This window comes from Catharus ustulatus, chromosome 10, assembly GCF_009819885.2.
Source record: "Catharus ustulatus isolate bCatUst1 chromosome 10, bCatUst1.pri.v2, whole genome shotgun sequence".
In the NCBI taxonomy this organism is placed as follows: domain Eukaryota; kingdom Metazoa; phylum Chordata; class Aves; order Passeriformes; family Turdidae; genus Catharus; species Catharus ustulatus.
The window spans coordinates 15,261,913-15,285,230 of record NC_046230.1 but is presented as its reverse complement, the minus strand read 5'-3'; the positions used below and the strand labels follow the sequence as shown (position 1 = coordinate 15,285,230).

The window sequence follows — 23,318 nt, the reverse complement described above, 5'->3', positions numbered from 1 at the left end:
CAGCTATCTAAGTGCTCACTTTCTTCACAAAGTTTTGTTTGGACTGAGGGAAGCCTATGCCCTACTGGAGCACTTTTCCAGCCACCTCTGCCTCCTTAAGGTGCCAGAGGTGAGGAGCCCCCATGAAGCAGAGGCCATAATTTGATGGGTACCACTTTTCACAGGAGTCCAATCTGGAAATTATCATCTCTGACTCAAAACTATACCCTAAGGGAAGGTCAAGTCTGTTTTAATGTAGTGCTAAATGGCTAAGTTTCAGTCTGTCTTGAGATTTGCTGTGAAATCCACTTTGCCTGGATACAGAAGGTGAGTTTCTCCATCTCATCTAAATTTATGCAAAATCCACAGATGTCTGACTGTTTTTCCCTACCTTAGGATAGAAGATCTCATGGGCTATTGGCAGGCTCTTTCAGGAAGCTGAGCTATTCCTGGGATTTCCTCTTTTGCTGTGGAGAAACTTCAGTTCTGGATAATTCCAACTGTTCAGCCCCCAAAGCAACTCATGTAGAGAGAGTTCCAGACCTTCCAAGAGATGGCTCTGGTGAAGGTGGGGACTGCCATGCTACATTTAGGTATGAGAAGGAAGATGACTGGATGCTGTGAGGGGTGGATGCTTTCAGGGGATGGGCTGGTGGAGAGAAGCCTGGCAGTTGCTGCCAGGCACTAGTGGAAATTTTTTATTTTTGAAGTTAGGAGATAATTGATTTGCATTGTTGGGCTTCTCTAAGGCTCTCACTTGGAAAATTCCTTTGCTTTTACCCCATTAGTCCAGGTGCTAGAAATAATGTTACATTTTATTGTTCTTATGTATTTTATGCTCCATAGGAAAACAATGTACAGTAATTTCACGATTATAAGCCGCACCATTTTGACTAAAATTTTGGTCCGAACCCAAAGTGCGGCTTATAATCAGGTGCGGCTTATATATGGACAAAGAACAAAAAGTTGCTGTTTTAGTTTGGAGGCCACGTGTCTGCTGAGAAAGGTAGGAGCCTCTCTTTGAAATGGAGAATGTAAACCCCCTCTCTCCAAATGATTATAATTTGGAAATCAAGGGGCTTTCAGACAAAAATATGGAAATTAGGAATAACAGTTCTTTTCTAGGGAAATCAAAATAGAAATACAGTACTACAAAGAAACAAACTCCAAACCCTGACAAAGTCAGAGTACAACCTGACACCCGTCAGGCAGGGTGTTGGCAGCAGTCCCATTCCATGGTGGCTGCATCCTCCTGCAGTGACAGATGTGGCTCAGTTGGAGCAGTGCTCCTGTACAAGGTGCAGTTTCCCTCTGGAGCTCCAGTGGTGGTGTGGAGAAATCCGGTTTTCCTCTGGAGTCCAGTGGAGAAAGGGGCTCCCTTAGTATCCCAAAACCTCTGTTTTTATCTTGACAAGAAATGTTGGGCTCTTCCCCCTGGCTGGAGCAACTCCCAATGGGATGCAGTAATTTTATCAGTGCCACAGTGGGACTCAATGGGCCATTAGCAGACAATGACTGGCTGGAGGAAGGATGGGTTGTGAAAAGATAAAGAACAATGCCCTGCCTGGTTTCAATGGATGGCCCATTAGCAGATTATCTGCCATTGAGATAAGGATCACTGCCCTCACCCTCAACAGATGGAGATAGAACAGATACCTTTTATCACACTCTGTATTGTAACATGCAGCTTATAATCAGGTGCGGCTTATGTATGGACAAAAAACCAAAAAGTTGCTGAAACCCAGAAGTGCGGCTTATACTCAGTGCGGCTTATAATCGTGAAATTACTGTAGTCTCCACAGTCTTTCTATTACTTCACTCACAGGTAATGTCTGAAAACTGATAATGTCATTGATAATCATCCATTTATGTCTGGAGTCCAAGGGTAATGAGAACATGAAGATGTGAACTCCATCTCTACCTCCCACAGTCCCAGTCTGTCCCTTCATGTAGAAGTTTCTCTTTCCACAAAGCTATGCAGACTTGCAGCAATTAAGATTTTTTAGGTATGTTATAAAAAATCTCAGTTTCTCCAAAGTTGTTTTGGGCTTTGCAGTTGGCTCTAATGATGGTAGGACTGCAGCCTCCAAATAACCTAACCTGAGTTTGATCCCAAAGCAGTAACCCCTGCTGTTCCACAGCAAGCCTCAGACAGGTGCAATTCAGGGAGGGATGCTGAGTGATGATGCAGGAGGCAGTGTTGAGCTGCTGAAAACATGAGAACATACAAAGGCTACTTTCCAGAGCCAGCCTGGACTGGCACCTTTCCAGACCACTTTGTATGCTGTACATTTGGGGTTTGGAGAAAAAAACAAGCTTCCTGAGAACACGTGCACCATGTATTTCAGCTGAACCTCATCAGCATCCACAGACTTTGTCATGGTCTTATGGACTCCACTTAACCATAGCTTGTTTCATCCCAAAGCAAACAACCTGCTGAGGCTGGACCTGTCAGGGAAGTTCCTTTACTTAAGGTGCTTAAGAAAGCACGTATGAACAGTGCCACAACCTCTGCACCGAGTGTGGGACTTGGCTGCAAGTAGGTAGCCTCAGTTGGTAGAGACAGGATTTCACTGTGCATGGTACATACGGAGAGATTCATGTATCACTGCTTTCTTGCCTAGAATGATTCTAAAAATAAGATGAGGATGAGGAATAACAAAGAAATTTGGAAATGGGGAGTGGACATGCTTTGTAGAGGAAAAGACAGAATGGGGGATTGACAGTGCCAACAAATCAGGGAGAAGTTGGTGAGCATTTAGCAGGCAAGAAAAGAGAGCTGCCCTCATGGCAGGGGAGAAGTGAGCTTTGTACACAATGTCAGAATGACAGGAGTCATCCTGCTCTCCATCCTGGGCAGTGGCTTAGTGCTCCCACCTGTCCCATCCATGTCTCTGTCCCCTCTGTATATTCACATCCACAACAAACTGTTTCCATCTTCTGTAGACAAGTCCTTCCTTTCTGCCATGGTGTCTGCCACCTGTATCCCCACTGTACACTTTTTACCGTGTATCTCTTCTGTCTACATTCCTACTGCATGTCTGCTCCTCTGGGTCTCCAACTGTGCTTTATCTGGTAGGAATGAGAGGAGAAGGTACTGACATGCACCATGTGCTCTTCAGGCTTCATCTCTTACACATTTAATGTCTGATTTCTCCTCTAACCAAGTCACTTCTATGCTGGAGCCAACTTGAGAGAACAAAGCCCACTCCAGAATGTTATTTAAAGCACCACTGGAAGGTGCTCAGATATCCTGCTGATGTGTGGTGCAAAGTCCCAGCCAGAGCAACTTGACTGCAGAAAAGAATTAAAATATTGTGCTCATAAGCCAGGAGACTTACTCCCCTTGCAGCTTCCTGAGAGGAGGGAGATGTAGTTATAAAATGAGATTCTCTGCTCCTTAGGGGACTGTTAAAACCAGTCAATATTTATGAAGCTTTTAGTCTGACTCATTCTGTGTGCTTGTCTTTGGGGCTCAGCTGTTGCTTGGCCTGTTACTGATACAAAATTGGATGCTGTGGTTCAACTGTATCCTTGCTTAGAGGAGGAAGAGGGAAAGGTCCAAGGCAGTGGTAGAGCAGCTCAGCTGCCACCTCACTGCAGGCAACCAAGGATCACACGCAGAGGGAAGCAGCACCAGCTCACATCTGACAGGCATTGTGCTGAAGAGAACCAGTTCTTTGAGGTTAAGGCTGTGGAGGGTAAGCAGTGAAGCTGGGCTGCCTGTGTGTCTTTCACTTCCAGTCCAGGGTTTGCCAGGAAATCATTCAACTTCTCAGAGAGCAAGCCTGCTCTAAAGCATTGCCCTGGAATGAGGGGCTGAAAGAGTAAATTGGGACACTAAAGCTGTTGGACGTGGGAGGAGGCAACCTGTGGAGAAAGCAGGGAGCAGAGGCAGTCATGCCCCAGTTCACACTTCTGACTCTTAATCCTGAGCTGAAGCATCTCCTCCAGACTCAGCCTCCCTCCTGACTGGGGCGACTTGGCTGAGGTTCCTGGCAAGGAGAGGAAGGCAGTATGGAAATCTCTTCTGCTTTGAAATGTGCCATGACCTGCTGGTCTCAAAAACACTTCCAGTGATGATCCTGATGGTAAATGTTGGTGTGCCTGTGTAGGACTAATCTGACCTCCATGCCAGGACAGTGTCCTGAAGAGACATGATCTGGTATGACCTGGTTAAACCACCAGATTTACCCTGAGCTTGATCCCTTTCTCTTCTGACTTGCCTTCTCCAAGCCCTGAGCTCATCCTGGATGATGAATGTAGCGTGTGCATGTATTACTTTGAGTAAAGACAAGGCTGGGTGATTTCCTGCTAAAAATATCAGTAAGGGCATTTTTAAGGTTGTGGAGGTCAACTCTATCTGCTAACAGTGCCAACTTTCACCGTCATTCCCCTTTCCCCCTCTTCCTGCTCTCAGTTACCATCTGGTGCTTTGGTTTGTTGAGAAATGTTGCTCATTTTTTTTGGAAACTGTCACTACGAGTCACCCAAGGGAGGGCTTGGAGCATACACAGAGTTGTAGTGTTTTGGTGACACTTATACAGATAATCTTAAAATTTGCCTTTTGGAGAGCCTGTCTTCTTACTCAGCTTTTCATTTGCACCCTGATCTACTGAGACTCTGTGAGAGTCTGGCACATGCAAAAAGGTGTTTTGTTAAATGAACACCAATATTTTATGGCTGTAGACTTGCACACACAAAGTGACTTGAAATGAGGGCTCCATATTCATGCCTTACCACCCTGCAGCTTGGGAAGCAAAGCTGGCCCAAGTGATAACACAGGAATTTTTAATTTTTAAATATTTTTTAACCCAGAAGAGGAGGGCAAGTGCAATCATATTAGGTGATTTTTTTAAGGTAGACCTAGAAATTTTTCTGAGTGGAATATAGCAAAGTCACTACTAGGCAAGAATTGCACCTACTTCAGCTCCCTACCAAATTCCCTCTGACATCAGTGTGTTGAGGTTTCATCCGGTGGTAGTGGCTGTGAATATCTGAGAATGACCAAGGTGCTTCATCACTAGCTGCCACATTTGTGCTTCTTATGCCTCGATTGTGTGGGTTTGCAGGCAGCTCCCAGCAGTGCACTAAGTGAATAACTTATTCTGGTGGGTTCTGCTCTTCTGGCACAAGGGTAAGGAATGACACATTTAGCTACTCTCTTCTTCCCTCATCTACTATGTAACACTTTATGTAATGTTTTTCTCTAAGGGAGATTTTTGGAAGGCATACCTCAATTCAGATTGCACATGTTTACTCTCCAGCTTCACAGTGGAGAAAACCCCTTGCTCTGTTGTGGCACAGCTCATGATTTTCCTAGTGCTCCTCGTTATGTTACATGTAAGCACAAGTTATGTTTCCTCTCTGCTCTTCCTTTGCAATCACCCCATTCATTACCCCTGGTGAGCTTTATAATACCTTAATCCTTGCAGGCTTCTGCTCTCCTTGTTCTTCAGGGAGCCTGAATTCCCACAGGCACCATTCAGCTACCTACGGAAATTACACACCTGCTTCTTGGCACTCTTTGCCAATGCTGTAATGTTTGCTTCCTCTCATCCACCCCTTCTGGCGCAGGGCTTCAAACCTCTCTTGAAGTGCCTTAGCTTAGAAATGCAGAGAGGTTGATGTCTGAAGTGTTATTTTTTTCCCCTGTCTGTTTTTTCCCCTGCATCACTACATCACCTGCCTCCCTCCTTGCCCCCAGCTGGGGGTAGGTCCTGTTTGAGCCCCCAAACCTTGATTTTTATTTATCACAGGGGGAAAACAATGCACTCACATCCTTCAGGCTTCCTGCAGACTGAATGGAGTCCTGCACTGGGTTTTATAGTTTTATACAGGAATTTGACTTTGGAGAGGAAAAACAGAGCCCATGTCCCCAGAAGCGTCAGCTCCCTGGCTTCAGTCACCACTGACATACTAATTTTGGACATGGGCTTGTGCAGCACCTGATAGCATGAGAGACCTAGAATCATTTTCCCCATCCCTTTGCATTAACCATTAATGGATGCACGAGTTCCTGCCTGTAGGATTATTATCTTCTGTGTCTATTCGGACAGCAGCCTCATCAGTTGGAAATGAGCTTCACCGTCGTTAAGGAGACTTTAACAAAGGCTGTTCTGTCAAAAGCGAACATCTTGATGAGAGTTAATTTATTTCACAGTTGTTGTTATCCTGTTGACCTCAAATGACAGCAGGAGACTTGGAGAGGTGCCCAGTTTATTTAAGAAGCAAGCACAAAACAATCTCTTCCTGCCTGCAGAAAGATCTTACAGCATAAAGCAATCTTAGCTCCTAGTCCCAATGCTTTGTCTGGCAGCTCCTGCTCATCAAAGCTCACTGTGGCTTTTCTGAGGGCCAAGGTTGTGTTGCTTTTTCCTGTTTTTAAGTATCCCAGCCTCTTCTTTGAGCATCCTCTCAGGGGTGTTTTCAGTGCTGTGAAAGCTGGGAAGGTGTTGTGTGGTGTACGAGTATAACAGTCTGGTTTACCCCAGCCTTTAGGGACAGATCAGATGCCTGGATGCAGGTAGGCAAAGTGCCCAGTGCTGGAGCTCCCTGGTGTTTAATACTTGTGTGGTGGCACAGTCCAGCTGCAGTGCCATGTCTGAGCACACCCCTCACAGATGTGCCTGGCATGTGTGGTCTGCCATGGAGAGGGGCAGCTGGAAAGCAGAGCCAAACTGGGCACACCGTGCAAGGACAAGGGTCCAGATTTGCAGGCTGCAGCCAGAAGTCCACCAAGACACAAGGAATAAAATCACAGTGGGAGGTGATGTGATTTTTAGCCTTGGAGATTTTCAAACCTCATCTTGGGGAAGGCACTGAGCAACCTCATCAGATTTTGAAGCCAGTCCTGCTTTGAGCAGGGGGTTGGATTAGTGCCCTGCAAAATCTCTTCTGAATGAAATTACTCCATGAGAAAAGAGTTAAAGTCAGATCAAATTCTGGGTTTTTTTCATGGGAAACAATATGGGCTTTTCCTCCAACAGTACTGAGAATAAGTACTGCTTTTGTAAAAGATTGAAGTGTCATTGTCTTGTTTTCTTCAATAAAAGGAAGCAGTTACTTTTCCCAGCTTTATTGGGATTCACCTACCCACTGCAACACGTACTACTTGTCAAGCTAGGTGCTGTACAGTTTGCACAGGAAAAGCTGATGACAGTCTCTCAGAACAAACACTTTTCATGCTTTTTGCCTAGAAGCTCCAGCTTGTAGACACAAGTGAGAGCTGGGAGGGTGATTTGTGAGCAACCACACCGAGGAGCCCTTTGGGGGAGCCTAAGATGTGATGCTGCTGCAGTGCTAGCTTTATATCAGTAACTCATTCCCTGGTTCCTGTTTAATTCCTTCTCATCCTCAGTCCTGCTGTGGTCATTTTAGGATCTTCCTTAATCAAGTGATTCATGCCATCTTCCAATTTCAAAGACTTTGTCTGAATAATATCTCAAAAATCAAGCTAAAATGAGAGAGAAATCTGTTGTCAAGAAGGCAAAGAAAATACTTTGGTGTGTAATACGCTGCCTTAGGGAACAGGCTGACAGTGTTGACAGGGTTTTGCCTGTACTACCCTTCCCAGGAGCACAGCCTTTCTGTGCTCTGACAACTGGAGATGTTCCCTGCATTTCCAGCAACAAGAACAAAGTGTCACTTACTTTGTGCTCCTGTAGTTTCCTTAGGTCTTAGCAGAGCTCACCATCCACTGGCTATCATTGAGCTTCAGCAGACATTGAAGATAAATAAATATAGCTACAGGAAGACATGAGGAGCCCATAATTTGTGTACTAGAAACCTGAAATCAGGAACTGCTCTGATGTGAATTTGAGCACTGGGTACCAGATCTCACTTTTGTGAAGTTAAACACATTCAGGAAGCAGGTCACTCATACCAGCAACCAAAGCAACATCAGCCCAACATGGAACCTCTTGAATGCAGTACAGATTTATGACTAATTTATGCAGCTGGTTTTGGCCCTAGACAGACAACTTAGTATGATATAAATTAATTACTGAAGACTAGAGCAAAGAGCTGTGTGTGTGGAGTAAAGTGCATGACCATTGGGATGGACAGCTTTAAAGCTTTATTCATAAAAGCAGGGTCATAAAGCGGCTGTGTTGCATTAAAGCTGCTGTGTAAATGTGAATGCTTCATTTCAGCTTCTGCTGCCTTGACTTGAATGCTTTATAATGAGAGAAGGACAGGAGAAAACCTACTCTGGGCTTGGAAAGCTGTAACCTGTGTCAGATCAGTACATTCATTGCCACTCTCCTGTGTAGTCCGGGTTGCTTGGCCTCTTCTTTTGTCCTCACTTTTGTGACAACAAAAAATCTTACTAAGTGAACAAAAAGCTTGATTATTAAAAAGGTGAAGGATGTCCAGAGGAATATACTGAGTTCAGTAATTTAGGAGAAACAAGAAAGGCATTTTAGACCTGCCATTAGCTCGGAGCTGGCTGAAACCATGGGGATTATTTGCAACAAGTCCAGTTGTACTGCTTGTGTGGATGGCAGAGGAATTAGAAGGAGGAGCTGGGCAGAGCTGGGACTGTGACAGGAGATAATCTGTGTGAGCGGCCCCTTGGAGGGGAAAGACCCTGTGACTAATGCCCATCTGTGTGATCATATGGAGTGGGGCTCAGCTGTGCACTGCTCACCTCTCTGAGTGGTGCTATGTCCCTCTGGGCAAGAGGCCCATCAGCTCTCAGTGTGCCAGCACACAGGAGAGGTGCACTAGATGTGTGCAATGTGAGAAGGGATCACAGATACACACAATTCCATGGCTTCTTCTGTGCAGGAGGCTAAGCTGAAGGGAAGGTGAAGGCAGTCAGATTGAAGGCAGTCTATACACCCACACTGGGGTTGGTGAAGCATCATCTGAAAGGGGTAGAATTCAGGACAGACAGTTCCTGAGTTTCAGGAAACAAGACTAGAAAATACAGGAGTAGCACGAGGCTAATCTGAAAATAAATTATTTTGGCAATTTTCTTTAATGTTTTTGCTTTTTCATGAAATTGAAACATCATTCCCTTTGATGTTTTTTCTGATATTTGACATTCTACTCTGTCTCCCTCAGTTCCCATCCCAGTCATCCACAGCACAGGGCTTCCCAGAGCCTGTTGGAGAGGGGGAGCAGGCAATGGGCTCAGCCTCTGTATCCCCCTGCTCACCAGCGGCTCGGAGGCCCTGGGCTGCTGGAATAGACACTGGAAGCAACTCATTTCCAATATTAACTTCTTCTGCTTGCATAGTCCTCAGCATCACGCATTTATGATCAAACATAACAGCTGACATGAGTGACTGGTTGTGCTGTGCTCAGCTCAGAGAAGCTCAGACATCCCTAAACCCCAAATCCTCTTCCCCTTATCTTCTCCCCTTGCCCACGAAGCATCAGCGCGTTCTGTTTCTTTGCTGCCGGCAAACCAAGGTGGGCAGCAGCTGTGAATCCTCCCGTTTCCGTCGAGAGCTGGCACCAAGCCGTGTGTGCCAGAGCTCGGCTGGGGTTCACAGGACTCTCTCAGCGCTCCGTGACCGGGAATCTCCCGCCGGCACTGCCCTCCTCGAGAGGTGTCCGTCCCAACAATGTCACCGCCCCCGCCCTGAGGGACAAGGTGACACCGCCGAGCAGTGGCTCTGATGCTCCACCGGGACACATCGGCTGTTCCCAGGCGGGCGGAACAGTGCGAGCACGGGGCTGGGATGGTTTGGGGATGAAGGGACAGAGGCAGCCGGACCTGGGATGGGATGGGGAACCGGAGCCGGCCGAGCGCTCTGACCTCCGCCCCGGCGGTGGGAGAGCATCTCCGGCCGTGGCCTCAAAGCAACCAACACAATGCCCCCACCCCCCGCCACACAGTAATTTTAAAAAATAAAAAAACTCCAAATGTATAAATAACTGCCCTCGGAAGCCGCCCGTCCCGCCGAGCCGCTGCCCGAGCCCCGGCGGGAAGGGGAGGGGGAAGCAGCCCGGGACGCCCCCGTCCGCCTCCCCGGAAGGGGGGCGAGGGGCGGCGAGGCGGCCCCGCTCCGCCCCGCCCGGCGCTTTCTGTCCGCTCTGCCGCGCCGTACGGCCCGGCCGCGCCGGCTGCAGCCGCTCCCGTTCGCGGTGCGGGGCGCGGGCGGCTCCGCCGCGCTGCCCTCAGCCCGGCCGCCTCCGCGGGCCCCGCCATGGCCGGCATCGGCATCGACCACTCCAAGCTGCCCGGAGTCAAGGAAGGTGCGGCTGGCCCCGGCAGGGGGAGGAGGGGGCGCTGGACGGGACGGGGCGGTGTGGAGGAAATGGGAGCGAGGCAGGGGAGAAACTGTTGGTTCGGGGTGGCTTTTAAAAAACATCATTATTTTACAATTCCCGGGCGCCGCGGCGGTTAGCCGGAGCCGGTCAGCGGGAGGGGACGGGGCGCTCCGAGCCCGCGGGGCTGTGCCGGTGCGCGGTGTCCGGCGGCGGGGCACGAGAGGCGGAGGCCGGCGGCGAAGCAGCGGTGGTCGCTGGTCAGAGAGCCGTGGCCGCCCTGCTGGCCCCGCTCCCGGCGCCCTCCCCTGCGAGCGGCGGGGGCCGGGCTGGCAGCGCCGCTTCTCCCCGGGAGCAGGCGAGGAGCGGCGCTGGGGGAGGCGCAGCCCTTTGTCTGCGCTGGGGCCGAGGCCGCCGCCGGCGCCGCCGCCGCGCTCCCCCCGCCGCGCCCGGGCTGGATGGGACAGCCGGGGAACCCTGCGGGAGATGGACTAGCAGGGATGTCTGTCTGTCTGTCCGTCCCTCGCAGTTACGGCTCGGCTGGCTTCGGAGGCTGCCCTCGGGCCGTTGGAAAAATGGGAGCAGAACTGTGAATATCCACAGATCTGGCGATTGGAGGGGGACTGATGATTTGGAGAGCCCGGCTATAAACACTCACGCCTGCCCGTTTTGTGAGGACTGGCCTGCATTGAGCTCGGGAGCGCCAAGCAGCCGCTCCGCCCCGCAGACCCCTCGCTGTCGGGGTCCCGCTGGCTTGGCCCGTGCTCCGAGCACGGATTCACCTTCCCTTGGGCCGGGCTGGCCTCGGCTTTCCTGTTAGCACAGTGTCTGCCTCACACGTGTGCCTTTGAGCTCAGTTAAACGTGCCCTGGAGCTGCTTTGGGTTTAGAAAGCTGTGTAGGAGATAGTTTGTTCTTTCTGACAGTGATTTGTGATATAAACCCGTAGAAGCTATGGCATAATCAAGTTAGTTTAGATTTTCTCTCTAGTAATAGAGAGCAATGGTTTCCTGCATAAAAGAAACCAAACTTCCTTCAACTTGTTTCCCTTGCCACGGGTCTTTTTTTTTTTTTTTTTCAAATTACAATTTTTACGAAATAGCAGTTGTGAATTTTCTGATTTAGCCAGCTAAGAGTAGAAAACATATTTCTGTGCAGAGAACTGACCTCCTGTCATCCTTTAATGCTTCACTTAGTGTTACTGGAACAAAAGCTAAAGCTGAGGTTTTAGGGGTTAATGTTCCTCCTATTAAGTCATTAGCAAAACTGTTATTGGCCATTTTAGTGTGGTCAAGATCTCATCCTTAGAGTCTGTCCGCACATGGTTGGTTACTCAAGAAAATGAATCCAATTAACCTTTCCAGTGGGTTGATTAAAGTGAATTAAATCCCTGTGTAGATGCCTCATATTCACAATTTAATTTGATTTGCCTTTATTAATTTTTGAATTGAGCTAACTGGACTGAGCTAAGGTCGTTTACATGCTGAATGAAAGTACATTTGCAGCGTTACAGTGTAACTCGGCCAGTCCGTGGGAAATTTGCACCTATGGTATAGTGCGGATTAAACTTCAGGCGTGTCCTGTTACTACGATCTGTTGTTACTTGATAGCAATGGGATTAAAGTAGTGTCCCAGAGCAACGTGCAAAGTAGATGAGGTTTGAGCCATGTTCTGCAAAGCCTCAGGCATGTGTCACGCTTTTAGTTTAATGGCATCACTTGTTTTGGAAAGTGTTGAGACTGAGCTATGCTTTGGATTAGGTCTTTTCGTGCTCTTTGTCAATGCCAGCCAAGGGAAGAAATGCATTGCCTGCCATACCGAGGTGTATCCTGATAGAGAAATCACTGTTGATCCTTCTGGAAAAAGCATTCCCTTTCTTTGTCAGGGGTAAAGGTTAGCTTAGTCATTCATTAACAATGAAAAAAAAACCAGCTTTGAGAACTTTGTTCTTCACCAGCTCTACTTCGGTAGGGAAGGTGTTGTGTCCATGTTCTCCCTGTGTGCAGGTGGCCAGGATCAATGAGTGACAGAGTCATCTCCTCTGGAGCGGTTTCAAAAGCTCTTCTGAAAGTGGGATCGCTCAGTGCAGCGATGGCAGTGAAAATCTGTAGCTGTAGCTAGGTGCTGCAGGAAGTCTTGCTTCTTGTGTTTACACTTTTATCTCTAAAAGTATTTATATCAGCTGAAGGCCTGTTGTGGATGGCAATTTGCTGGTGAAAACAGCTTAAGCTGGTCCAGTTTATTTTATGGGCAGGGGTTTACTGATGTAAGAATACACCCTCAAAACACGCTTTTCCTACTATAAACTACACCTTGCTACTGCAGCCTGGTGTTACAGACCCGTTTTTCCATGAGTAGTGGAGTGGATCTGACCTCAGTGGTCGGCAAACCTCTTGTAAGTTATTTGTTGAAAGTTTTGGTGTAGTTGCAATCTGTGGCCTGTGCTTCTCTGCCTGCATTTCTGTTCATCTCCCAAGTGTCTGTGACATATTTGCTTTTCACAAAGCAGCCTTTGCTGTTTACTCTTTTGACCTGCCTCAAGAGCTTTGTGTGTATAGATCTTTTTCACTAGAGGTCTCATTTGTGAGCCTTTTAGTGATAAAAACGTCCTAGAAACATTATTTTGATTAGCTACTTATAAAGCAAATAAAACTGTCTTGGGCTCTGCTTCTCATCTGACTGCCTCTCATCTCTTGTGACCAGATGCATTACTAGGAGCTTTGTTTGGGAAGGGCTTCAACCTCTTTTGGTTGCCTGCTGTGAGTGAGCCCTTGGACTTGAGAGGTGTTTCTGGCTGCAGGCAGGCTGAGCTGCATGGGAGCTGTTCTGGAGCTGTGCAAACCATATCTCTCTCTGGAGGATGTACCTGTGGTCCTTCTGCTGTTGCCTTTCCAAAGCCAATGTCTTTGTAAAGAGAATTCCTGTCTGCTCAGGCTGAGGCTCAGTCCCTCATCCATTGCAGTCTCCAGAGCCATCTTGGCACCAGCAGAAGAAACCCAGGTATGGGCATTCTCCCAGGGGCTCCTCGTCTTTCTGCCAGTTTGAGTCCTCTCTGAGAGAGAAAAGGAAGAGGTGGGGTTGGGAAGGGATGCTAAACTCTGCACCAGCAGTGTGCAGCACTGGAGAACTGTGGAAATTTGCAGTGGGTAAAGTGTCCTTATTGAATTTGATTTTTAGTAGTGCTGTGAAGAAATGCAAGGGCAGTAAGTCTGGGCTGGTGATTAGAATGGACCCTGCCACTGCTGTCTGGAGCTCCAGCCTTGGTAAAGGCTGATTGTGGCACCTGTGCTTGGAGAGATACAACAATGCTCACACTGTGCTTTCTATTCTTTGTTAAGCCCCTGATTTGACTTTTGAGAGTTCCTGAGCTGTACATTCAAATGCTGCTGGTTGTAATCTGCTGCCCAAGAGTCTGGTATCCCAAACGTGCTAATACAGCTCTGACTGCGACCTTGGGGAAACAGGAAGAGGTTGAATATTTTCTGTCTTGGCAAGGAGTTCTCTGGGGCAGGCAGTCTGGCTGGCTCTCTTTTGCCTTAGCATAATTTGAATAAAAGTTTGCTGTTAGCATCAGTCTTCCTCTTTCTCCCAGCTACAGACCTTTCTGCTGACCTCTGCTGCTTAACATGACCTGTGCTGGACTCCTGCAATAAAAACCTCCTGGCTACTGACCCTCCAAGTGACTGGGGAGGGGGATGAGCTCTGAGGTGCAATGTGTCAGGCTCACATGGAACAGACTGAGGTTGTTGGTTTATAATGAGGCCTTTGGTACCTGTCTGTGCTCAGCAACATGACAGTGGACAAGAGAAATTTGATGTCTGTCAGAGGTGGAAGAGGATTGAGGAAGTGTGAATGGCTGGCAAGGTGTCTCATGAGGAAAGATTCTGCTTAGGGGTTTTTCAGGGGAATGGTTTTGAGGGATGAGCTGTCAGCTGTATTCATGTGAAGGAAGCATTGGCCTTTAACTGGATTAGTATAATCAGGGCAACAATTTTGAGAGCAGCTGAGGGTCAACCGGGTCATTGTGAAGCCACCTGCCCCATGCCCTTTGGCTCCAGCTGGGATTTTTCCTTGCAGCTTCATGATTTTCTGCTTTGTGACTTCCTTCTTTAAGGGCTCTGAGAAATTCAGTCAAGATGGATGGCTTGAGGGCAGCAGAGAGGTGGAGAGTGATGGGACATAGACACAGGTCACTGGTTCACGTCCAGCTCTTCTGGGTAATAGGAGATCTGTTTTTCCAGCATGCATGAATTTGTAGCTGAGGCTGTGGCTCTCATTTCACTTGTTAAAGCTGGGTGAAAGTTTTATTATGCATTCAGTGGTTCTGGGTCTGCAGTGCTTGGCAGAGATGGGCAGGATTAACATATTTCATGCTCTTGGCTCTGAAAGGCAACTGAGCAAGCAGGTCTGCTTCCTCCCATCCCTAAATCCTTAACACTTGTCCTCTGTGAAATGCTGTGGAGGTTGTACTGAGGCAAAAAAATTGCTCAAAAAGCAGTCTTTGGCAGAAAGACACTCCAAGACTCCTGTTGATGCTTTTTGCAGAGATGTTTCCTTGGCTCCTGACAGATTTTTGGAATGGGATAAGAGGGACACAGCCTATTTTTGCACTGATTCCTGGGGATACAGGGATAGCAGTGGGGGGTTTTCTCCCATTTACAATACATTGTGACATCGTTCATCACCCATTGCTGGTCTCTGAGTAATGCTCCCAGCTGAGTGGTGTGTTTATGGTCACCACAGGCCTCTGTTTAATCTTTCATTTCCTCTGGCCATGGGAAACGTCAGAGGATGCCAGGCAGGAGTTGGAGATGGCTGCTGCAGGGAGCAGAATAGGCCAGTTCTGTTCTCTCTGGTGCTAGAAAAACCCCATTTGGAAAAACAATGGGATATTCCTTGGGGCTATGTGAAACTTCTGTTTTGCTGGAATAAGCTTTCTTTCTCTTGCTCGGAGTCATCCAGTTCACATGAATGTGCTGATTTATAGGACAGAGCGACAAGTTCCCTGCCTGCTTCCTTCTCCCCTTTCCAGAGTGTCCCCAGCTGGTTGGCTTCCTGCTCCTTCACTGCTGCCCCTGTGCAGTGCTGGTTTGAAGGCTGGAGGACTGAGGAAGGAGGTTGGTCTGTTGGTGGAACTGCCTTACAACTTGAGAAGTTTTAGGTCCATTTTCTGGCGTGTCACCCGCTGCTGGCTTGACCTTCAGCTGTTCTCCCAGAAGGTGATAACGACAGCTGCTGTTCTGCTGCTGGTTGGCTGCATGGCAGGGAGCAAAGGGCGTGTTTGCTGGACATTTCCACTGGGAAATGTCCACTGCTGTCTCCCTGGAGGCTGATGTGTTGTCATGCTCTCTGTTTGCCTTACAGCACTGGCTTTTCCATAGAGCATGTACAGGACTTTGTGAAAGTCTCTTGACACCTCATTTCTATTTCCTTTGTAAGAAGTAGAAATTGGAACCTTCCTGCCGTTTTCTTTCTTAGTACTTGAAAAGATCCCACAGAGCTCACTGAATGAGTGTTGTGTGGCCTTGACACTGTATGGCTGCTGGGAGAGACTTTGAGCAGCGCTGGGAAGAGAACAGGACAGTGTGGCATCAGGCTGGCTGTGAGAGGGGTGCAAGGCAATGCTGTTGTGAACCTTGCCTTGAGCAAAGGGGATCAGTTAGGCTTAGTGCTCCTAACACTTACCCTGTAACCACAGGCACCCTGTGAATTAAGCTTGCCAGAAGTGTTACTCTTCCCGAGGAAAAAGGTGTGGATGAAAGCCTGCTCAGAGCCTAGCACAGCCCATCTGCACCTGCCCAGTTATTTTGTGTCAGGCTCCTGAAGCTCAACTGGTGATTATCTTAATTGCACACCAACCCACGATGTTGCCTCCACAATGCTCTGTCAGCCGAACTAAAATAGTGAGATCTTTTTGTCTTTGCCCTGGGTTGGTAGAGGTTTGGTTTGTGTGCTCTTGGTAGCTCTGCCCTGCATTAGGTGCTCTTCAGGACAGAAAGTCAAAGTGGGTTTGCAACTGAGTCACTTTTCTTCACTTCTCCTTTCAAAAGAGGTGTAACAAGCCGTGTGCAGTAAAACTGAGTTCCTGTGTGCATTTTCGTTCATCCTTTCCTGAGCCCTTTTGCTGAACCAGAACTTGCTGGCCAGAGAAGTCAGCTCTAAGGGGAAATGTTGCATGGGCTCGGTATGTGGTGTTCAATAAGTGATGACAAGGGGGAAAAGGACATAAGTGAGGAAATATTTGAAGACACCAAGATGCAAATATTCCATAAGGACGCTGGCAGGAGTGACATGAGAAGTAATGGGGCGAAAGGGAGGAAGAAGGAAGTTTATGCAAACAGGAATATTTCCTGGCAGTGAGAAGGCAGGGGTTTTAATTCTTTTCTGCATTATATAACACATGTAGCATTGACTCTACCTCCAAACAGGACAAGAGGCTGGAGCAAATGCTCCTTGCAGAAGGACTGTTGCCACTGACTTGGCACATGGGTTGGGGTAATGCTGGTCTGGCTCAGGGCAGCCTCCCCTGGTGTGGATGGAAACTTCTCCACCTCTGCCCAGCACAATGACTGCACTGCAAAAGCAGCTTATTCTATCTATCTGTCCTGGGTACAGCAAGCATTACTTGTAGCATCGTGGTGCAAAGAAATGGCCTCTCCCTCTGCTCTGGTGTTAGTTTTATTATTGGGGTGCTGGCTGGTGGGATGGGGAGGATTTATGTCCTAAATTCACCAGCAGCTCCTGGAGCCTTTGGCGGTGCTGCTGAGGTGAGGTGATGGAGCACGGCACGGAGAAGGCCTGGGAATTTTCCAAGCCACCAGGGTGTTGGCTGTTTTCATGGCAGGCAGAGAGCTCTGCTGTTCACAGGGCTGTGCTGTCCTGCAGGCCATCTGGTTGGCGCCAGGTTTCCGAAGGAAGTTGGTGTTGGGAAGAGGCTGGGCTCTCCTGACCTTAATTGTAGTGCTGGAAGGACTGAGAACTTGGCGAGGGCTGCACAGCCCTGCCTGCATTCCGCACATCCCTGATGCAAGGTGGGAAAAGCAGGTTTTTCTGCAGCTCAGTGCTCAGTTACCTGGTGTTCTGGGCAGCTGGCATTGCCCACAGCATCAACTCTGGCTGTGTAACAGCTGAGCTTAACTTGATCCTGATTCAGCTGTTCTGTTTTTTTTGCTTTTTCTCTTTTTAAGAAGCTGTGACTATGCAATATCACCTGAAGGTGATACAGTTCCCAAAGCAAAATAATTTACCTTTACTGACCTGGAGCTCATTCAGTGCTCTCAGAGAGGAGAAAAGGCTGCCAGCCTGCTTCTTCCTCATGCTTTGCAATGCATGTGAACTGTGGACTCAGATGCCACAAAGTAGTTTGCTTCAGAATGATGCAGGGAGCTGTGCCTCTCTGTCCATCTGGCCTCAGAAGCCAGAGACTTATTCTTACCCTTGTATGCCAGTGTTATAAATCTGTAGTTGCACTTGTGGCAGTGTGCCAACACAAGGCTGTGACAGGAAGGGGGACATGTATTGTTAGTGCTGCAGCTTTACTGATTTGTGACTTGTAGATGGATGTGGAATTTTGACTGATCTGGGGCCAGCTTTGGTACTTTGTGTTCCCCAGAGCTGACTAATAATTCTGGAGAACTTAAACACAGGAAGCAAGGGGGGAGAAGGGAGAGTACCCATGAGGAGCTAGCGGAGAAAAGGAAAAGGGTTTTAAAACAAACCAACAACGTGGCTTGGCTAGGTGCTTTGCAGTGCTGGCAACAGCTGAACAGGTGTCAGACAGGAATCCTTCCTTGCATCCTAACAGCCACCTTTGTAGGGAAAAGGAAGCTGATGGGAATCTGTGCAAGAATTGGAGCTGACTGCAGCACTAGTTCAGATACCTTCAGCTTTGAGTGCAGCAGCTGGCAGGGTTTCCATCAAGGCTGGGAGGCTGCCCAGAGGCCCATCCTGCTGGAGCTTTGCTTCTCTTGGTATCTGATCTGGAGGAGTAAAACCTGGCTGGTTTGAATGTGCACTGACACTGTGGTGTGTTCTTTCAGCTGCAATTCTGGTTTAGCTACAAGCCATGGAGCAGTCTCAGGGCTGGCTCTACTCATGCAAAGTCTGAAGAGAAAGTGGCATCTCTGGGGACTCTTTATTCTGCTTGTTTCTTCCAGAGGTTCTTGTTTCTCTGTACAACTGCAGGTCACTGTGATGTAAAACCACGATGTGGGGTTTAGAGAGGAAATTTAACCTTTTTTTGGCACTTGGCAGCTTCTGTGTGGGTGTGAGGTTTCGAGCTGTCAGCCTTTTGTAAGCAGTCACCAAACTGAGGGCATGAAGTTGTACCAGAGGGGCATTCAAAGCTCCCTTTTTGCATCATGTGTTCCTTGTATTTTGCTGTATTATCTTTCAGGATTAAGCTGGAGGAGAACCCTGTGAGAGCTGACACTTTGCATTATCTCTGCTCCCGGCTGCCTCTTTGGAGCTGCTGTGTGAGGTTATTCACCACAGCCTGAGGGCTGAGAAATGCTGGTGAAATATCTGCAGTCCTGGGTGCCATGGCTCCTGAAAGCCATCCTGAACCACAAAGTGGGCCTGCCAGCTCTCTGCAGAGAAACTGCTGAACTGAACAAGGGCTTTAGCTGTGCATTCATCAGAGAACGAAAGTTTTGCCTATCTGGAAGTTTTATGTGGTGTAAAATTGGCTAAAATGCTGAAACAAAAGCTGAATTAAACTGATAAAACAACAGAATACAGTGATCATCATTGGAGATGGACGTGGGGTAAGGGAGGGTACCTACAGTGCAAATCTCTTGAGATGCAAGCTCCATGCCCCAGCAGTTTTCTGAGTGGGTGGCTGTTTTGAGTTGCACTTGATAAGAGGCTGTTTTTCCATTCCCCCTCCCTTACACCAATTTAAAGGAGTGGTGTTGGGCTTAAAGCAAAAGGTGCCATGACATTCTGTCTGCAAAAGAAACCAACAAACCTTTGAGAAAAGGGTTATCATGTGATCCATGAAGGTGTCTTACAGATACAGTGGTGCTCATGACCTGTGTGGGCCAGGGATTTTGACCTCTCATGGTGGAGGCAGTCCTGCCCTGCTCTCCAGTGAGGTGTGTGGTAGTTTGCCTTTGGGCTAAGTGAGGGTGAAGCACAGCTGTTGGAGTCAAGTGGTGTTTGTTTTGCTGTGGTCCATGGTTGGGAGGTAGTGGTAAAACTGACTTCTAGGAAAACTCTCTGCCTTTATTGTTGGCTGTTTCTTTTTGCACATATAGTATTAGCTGAGTCAACTGAAGCTGTGTCAAATGCTGGAGAGGATGAACTACACAAACAGCTTTTGTTCTCACTGATGATTGAGATTATCTTCTTCCATACACACACTGTTACATCTGAGATGTTGTGAGTGAAGTGTTTGGCTGCCTCATGTCTGCTATTTGATTGTGGGGTCAAACCAGCCAAGCCATCCCTGACAAGTATACCTACCTTGAAGTTTTTGTAGTTGTCCACCTGGATGTCACTGGTGGGTCCACAGTGCAATGGCTGAGCTCACTGGTGATCTTTTGAGTGTAGGCAGTCCTGGACAGATAGATGGACATTGGGGCAATCAGGAAATTTCTATGGAGATGAATGTTCTGAGCCTGGCAGGTAATGACTTGCAGACATTAACATCTCATCCTCATCCATCTCTCATATCATAATCATCTCTCTGCTTTAAAGTGTTAATATATTCTGTGTGTTGAGTCCCTGCAATAGAAAGCAGCAGCTGTAACAGCAATGTTGGCTGTAGGACCTGGGAGTATTGGACAGTTCTTGTGACTTGGAGTGCTCTGTGTCTGGGGACCCAGCTGGACATGGCTGAAAGGGGTGAATTTTCAAAGCATGGGTGTCATTACTTCTTAAGGCTCAATGCCATTTTTAGGTACATCTCAAAGTCCTGGTACAGAGTGGCTGGGAAACTGCCCAGTGGAAAAGGACCTGGGGGGTGTGGGTTGGCAGCCTACTAAATATGAGCCAGTGTGTGCCCAGGTGGCCAAAAAGCCCAGTGCCATCCTGGCCTGGATCAGCAATGGTGTGGCCAGTGACTGTCACCCTGTACTAGGCACTGGTGTGGCCACATCTCGAATCCTGTGCTCAGTCCTGGGCCCCTCACAGACACTGGGGTGCTGAGTGAGTCCAGAGGAGGCAGAGAAGGGCAGTGAAGCTGGGAAGGGTCTGGAGCACAAGTCCTAGAGGAGCACCTTAGGGTGATTAGCCTGGAGAAGAGGAGGCTCAAGGGAGACCTTATCACTCTGTAAGGCCCTGGCAGGAGGTTACAGCCATTGGCCTCTTCTTCCAATTACCAAGAGGTGGGATAAGAGGAATTGGCCTAAGTTGTGTCAGGGGAAGTTTATACTGGATGTTAAAAAAAGGAAGTCTTCACCATAAGGATGATCAGTGGTTGAAATAGGAAAGTATTTGGATTACCATTCTAGGAGATATTAAAAAGATGTCCTTTAAAAGATGTACATGTGGCAATAAAGCATATGATTTAGTGGTCAGCTTGGCAGTGCCAGGTCAGTGGTTGTGCTTGATGACTTAATGTTTTTTTTCAACTTAAGTTATTCTAGGATTTAGTGATTGAAATGCTCCAACTCAGCATTTTCTTCTGGATGTCAGAGATGGGTCTTTAATATTCCTGACTATGAGTTGTGTTTTAAGCTTTGGGAATAAGAAGACTTGCTCTTATTTAGAAACATTGCAGATGAAACCAAGTAGGGTGGAATAAAAAACATGGCAGCCTTCTGTAGAAAAGCTGTAGAATGATAAATCTTATCAAATTTTGTGGCTGGGGCTTGCTCGAGGGATAACCTTTTGAGGTGCCTTGTGCTATTTTTCCATTATCTTGAGTATCTCCAGTATCTTCCTGTTTACACTGCAAGCACATTGCCTTTGCTTTGAGGTGTTCAGCAGATACTCTCTCAGCTTTAGGACTGGTCTGTGGTAGTGTGCTGACTTCTTTACAGAAGTGAGATTGTCAAACTAGTAGCCTTGGAGAAGGCACTTTGTGAATGTTGATGACTTCTGTCCCAAGGCAGCTTAAAAAAATGTAATGAAGTTCTGGGGGTTTGAGTCTAAAATACATACATTCTTCCTTTTTAAAGCATTGTTAGGCAGGTGAGAGTTTAATGTTGGAGAATGGGGCAGACAGAGCACAAAAATCTCATGGTCTGGACCTCAAGGCATTTAGCTTGGAGCAGAGGATAACCTCTTCCTGAATCCCAAGATGTCCTTGGGTTCCAGGCCAAGACTGTTAGTAAAAAAACCCATAATGGTTTGGTGATTTATTTATTTTTAATTATTACTATTTTGCATACTTAAACTTCTGAGAATTAGGCTGAGACCCCTCAGTTTGGTTCCCCATGGAGTCACCCAGTCTCCTTGTGCTGCCTCATAGCTCCCAGCTACGTGTGATGCTCTGGAGCTGTGGCTGAGAAGCAGAAATTGTTCCCTTTCTCAGGCTGTCCAGACCTGCCCTCTGTCTGGGATCCACCTTCTCCCTGCATGGTTTTCTGATTTCCTTGGCATGATGGGGGCTGGTGAACAAAGCCCTAGGAATGTCATCTGTGTGACTGCAGCAGCCAGACATGTCGTAGCCAGCCTCTGTCAGCACCCAGGCGTGGCAGCAGGAGCTCAGCTGTGTCCTGGTGAGACAGGGCAGAAGTGGGAATTGCTGAGGCTGGGCTGTGTATCTCACAGAGCAGCTTTTCTGGGGCTGAGAAGGAAACGTCCCAGTTGCATGGTTCATCTGGAAGCTGCCCTCAGGCAGCCCCTCACCTCCAGCTGGGTGGCTGCTTGCTCAAGTTGGCTTTATTTCAAGGAAATAATGTGCAGATTTTGGAGACTTACCTGGCTTGGAGTGGCCTGACCAGTCCCTGGTAAGAGTCTCTAAGAGATCTCAACTTGCTTTCTACTCTGCAGGAATCTACATAACTCAGGCATCCTCCTGAGACCACTGGCTTGTAAAAGGCTGCATGTGCTGCTTGCCATTAATTTATCTGCTCTGTAGGCTCAAAAATGATTTTTAGCTGATATAATGATACTGCTTTTTCATGTTACTTTTTTCTTTTTTCTCCCTTCTGTCCTTCAGATTAGAATGCAAGAACTGCAGATGGTCTAAACTAAGTATGACTCACACCTAGTTTATTTTGTGAATTACCCAGCACACAGTGCTGACGGGAAAGTGCTGGGAGTGGAGGGGGTGGGGAGCAAGAGATGGTTTTTTAAGACCCAAAAGGAAATGCTTGGAACATGCATCTGTGGTCCCTGGGTCATTGACCTGGCCTGTATCCCGGACCTGTTATATGGGCCACGTGAACCAAGGGGGCCCTTGGGACCTGCAGTGGATGTCAAAACATGATCTAAGACTCCAGGCAGAAGTGAGAGGGATGTTTTGCTATGAACCTTGATGAGAAGCCAGTGGGGGCTGACCTCTTGCTGAGACAATGTTTTCCAAACCACCCATTTTTGGGTGTTACCTGCCTCTGTCACACACCTGAGTATCACTAACAACATCTAAGGCTGCCTTTGCTCCTCTGTTGTGGTTGCCTCAATCTGTTTGAAGCAGTTTGGGATGTTAGAAATGCTGAGCTGTGGAGCTGAGGTAATGCTGGAGAAAGCTAGTGAGGTGGGTGGCAGAATATAAAATGGAAGAGGTTATTTCACGAAATTTTGCTGAGCTGTTGTGCCTAGGGACTTTGTTATGTCAGCCCTAAAGGCAGGGCTGTAGCCATGCTTCCAAGAGCCTCAGATGCACAAAAAGGCATATTTCCAGTGAGAATTGACAGAGGAGAAGACCTGTTCTTGGAGCTTGTGGAGAGGCTCTCAAGGATTCCTCAAGACAAATGAGCTCCCTCTTCCATGCATGGATTTTGGATCAAACTACTGTTAAGGGTGATGCTTCTGCCCTCATCCACCTCTGCTGGCCACAGCAGCCACTGGGATTCCTGAGCAGTCATTTCTTTATTGACAGCTGTGCCAGAGTGTGTCTCTGGCCTGCTCCCTGCTGTGCCAAGGTAGATTGGCTGAATCAGACTATGGTAAACCTGTTGTGAATGTTCCATGCTTCACTGGACTTGCCAGCTGTAGCTGCTCTGATTG

At 47.8% G+C, this 23,318-nt stretch overlaps 2 protein-coding genes across 4 annotated transcripts in view; both read left to right on the top strand.

The window, feature by feature from the left end:
* Positions 1-23,318, top strand: part of OSTN (osteocrin) — a 114,255-nt gene that overhangs the window by 85,223 nt on the left and 5,714 nt on the right. The gene's annotated exons all lie outside the window — the stretch shown is intronic.
* Positions 10,096-23,318, top strand: part of CCDC50 (coiled-coil domain containing 50) — a 42,550-nt gene continuing 29,327 nt past the window's right edge. For both annotated transcript variants that reach the window (XM_033068846.2, XM_042779602.1), the window contains exon 1: positions 10,096-10,188. In XM_033068846.2, the coding sequence (XP_032924737.1) occupies positions 10,140-10,188 (49 nt within the window). In that variant the 5' untranslated portion in view covers positions 10,096-10,139. The remainder of the gene's footprint in view (positions 10,189-23,318) is intronic.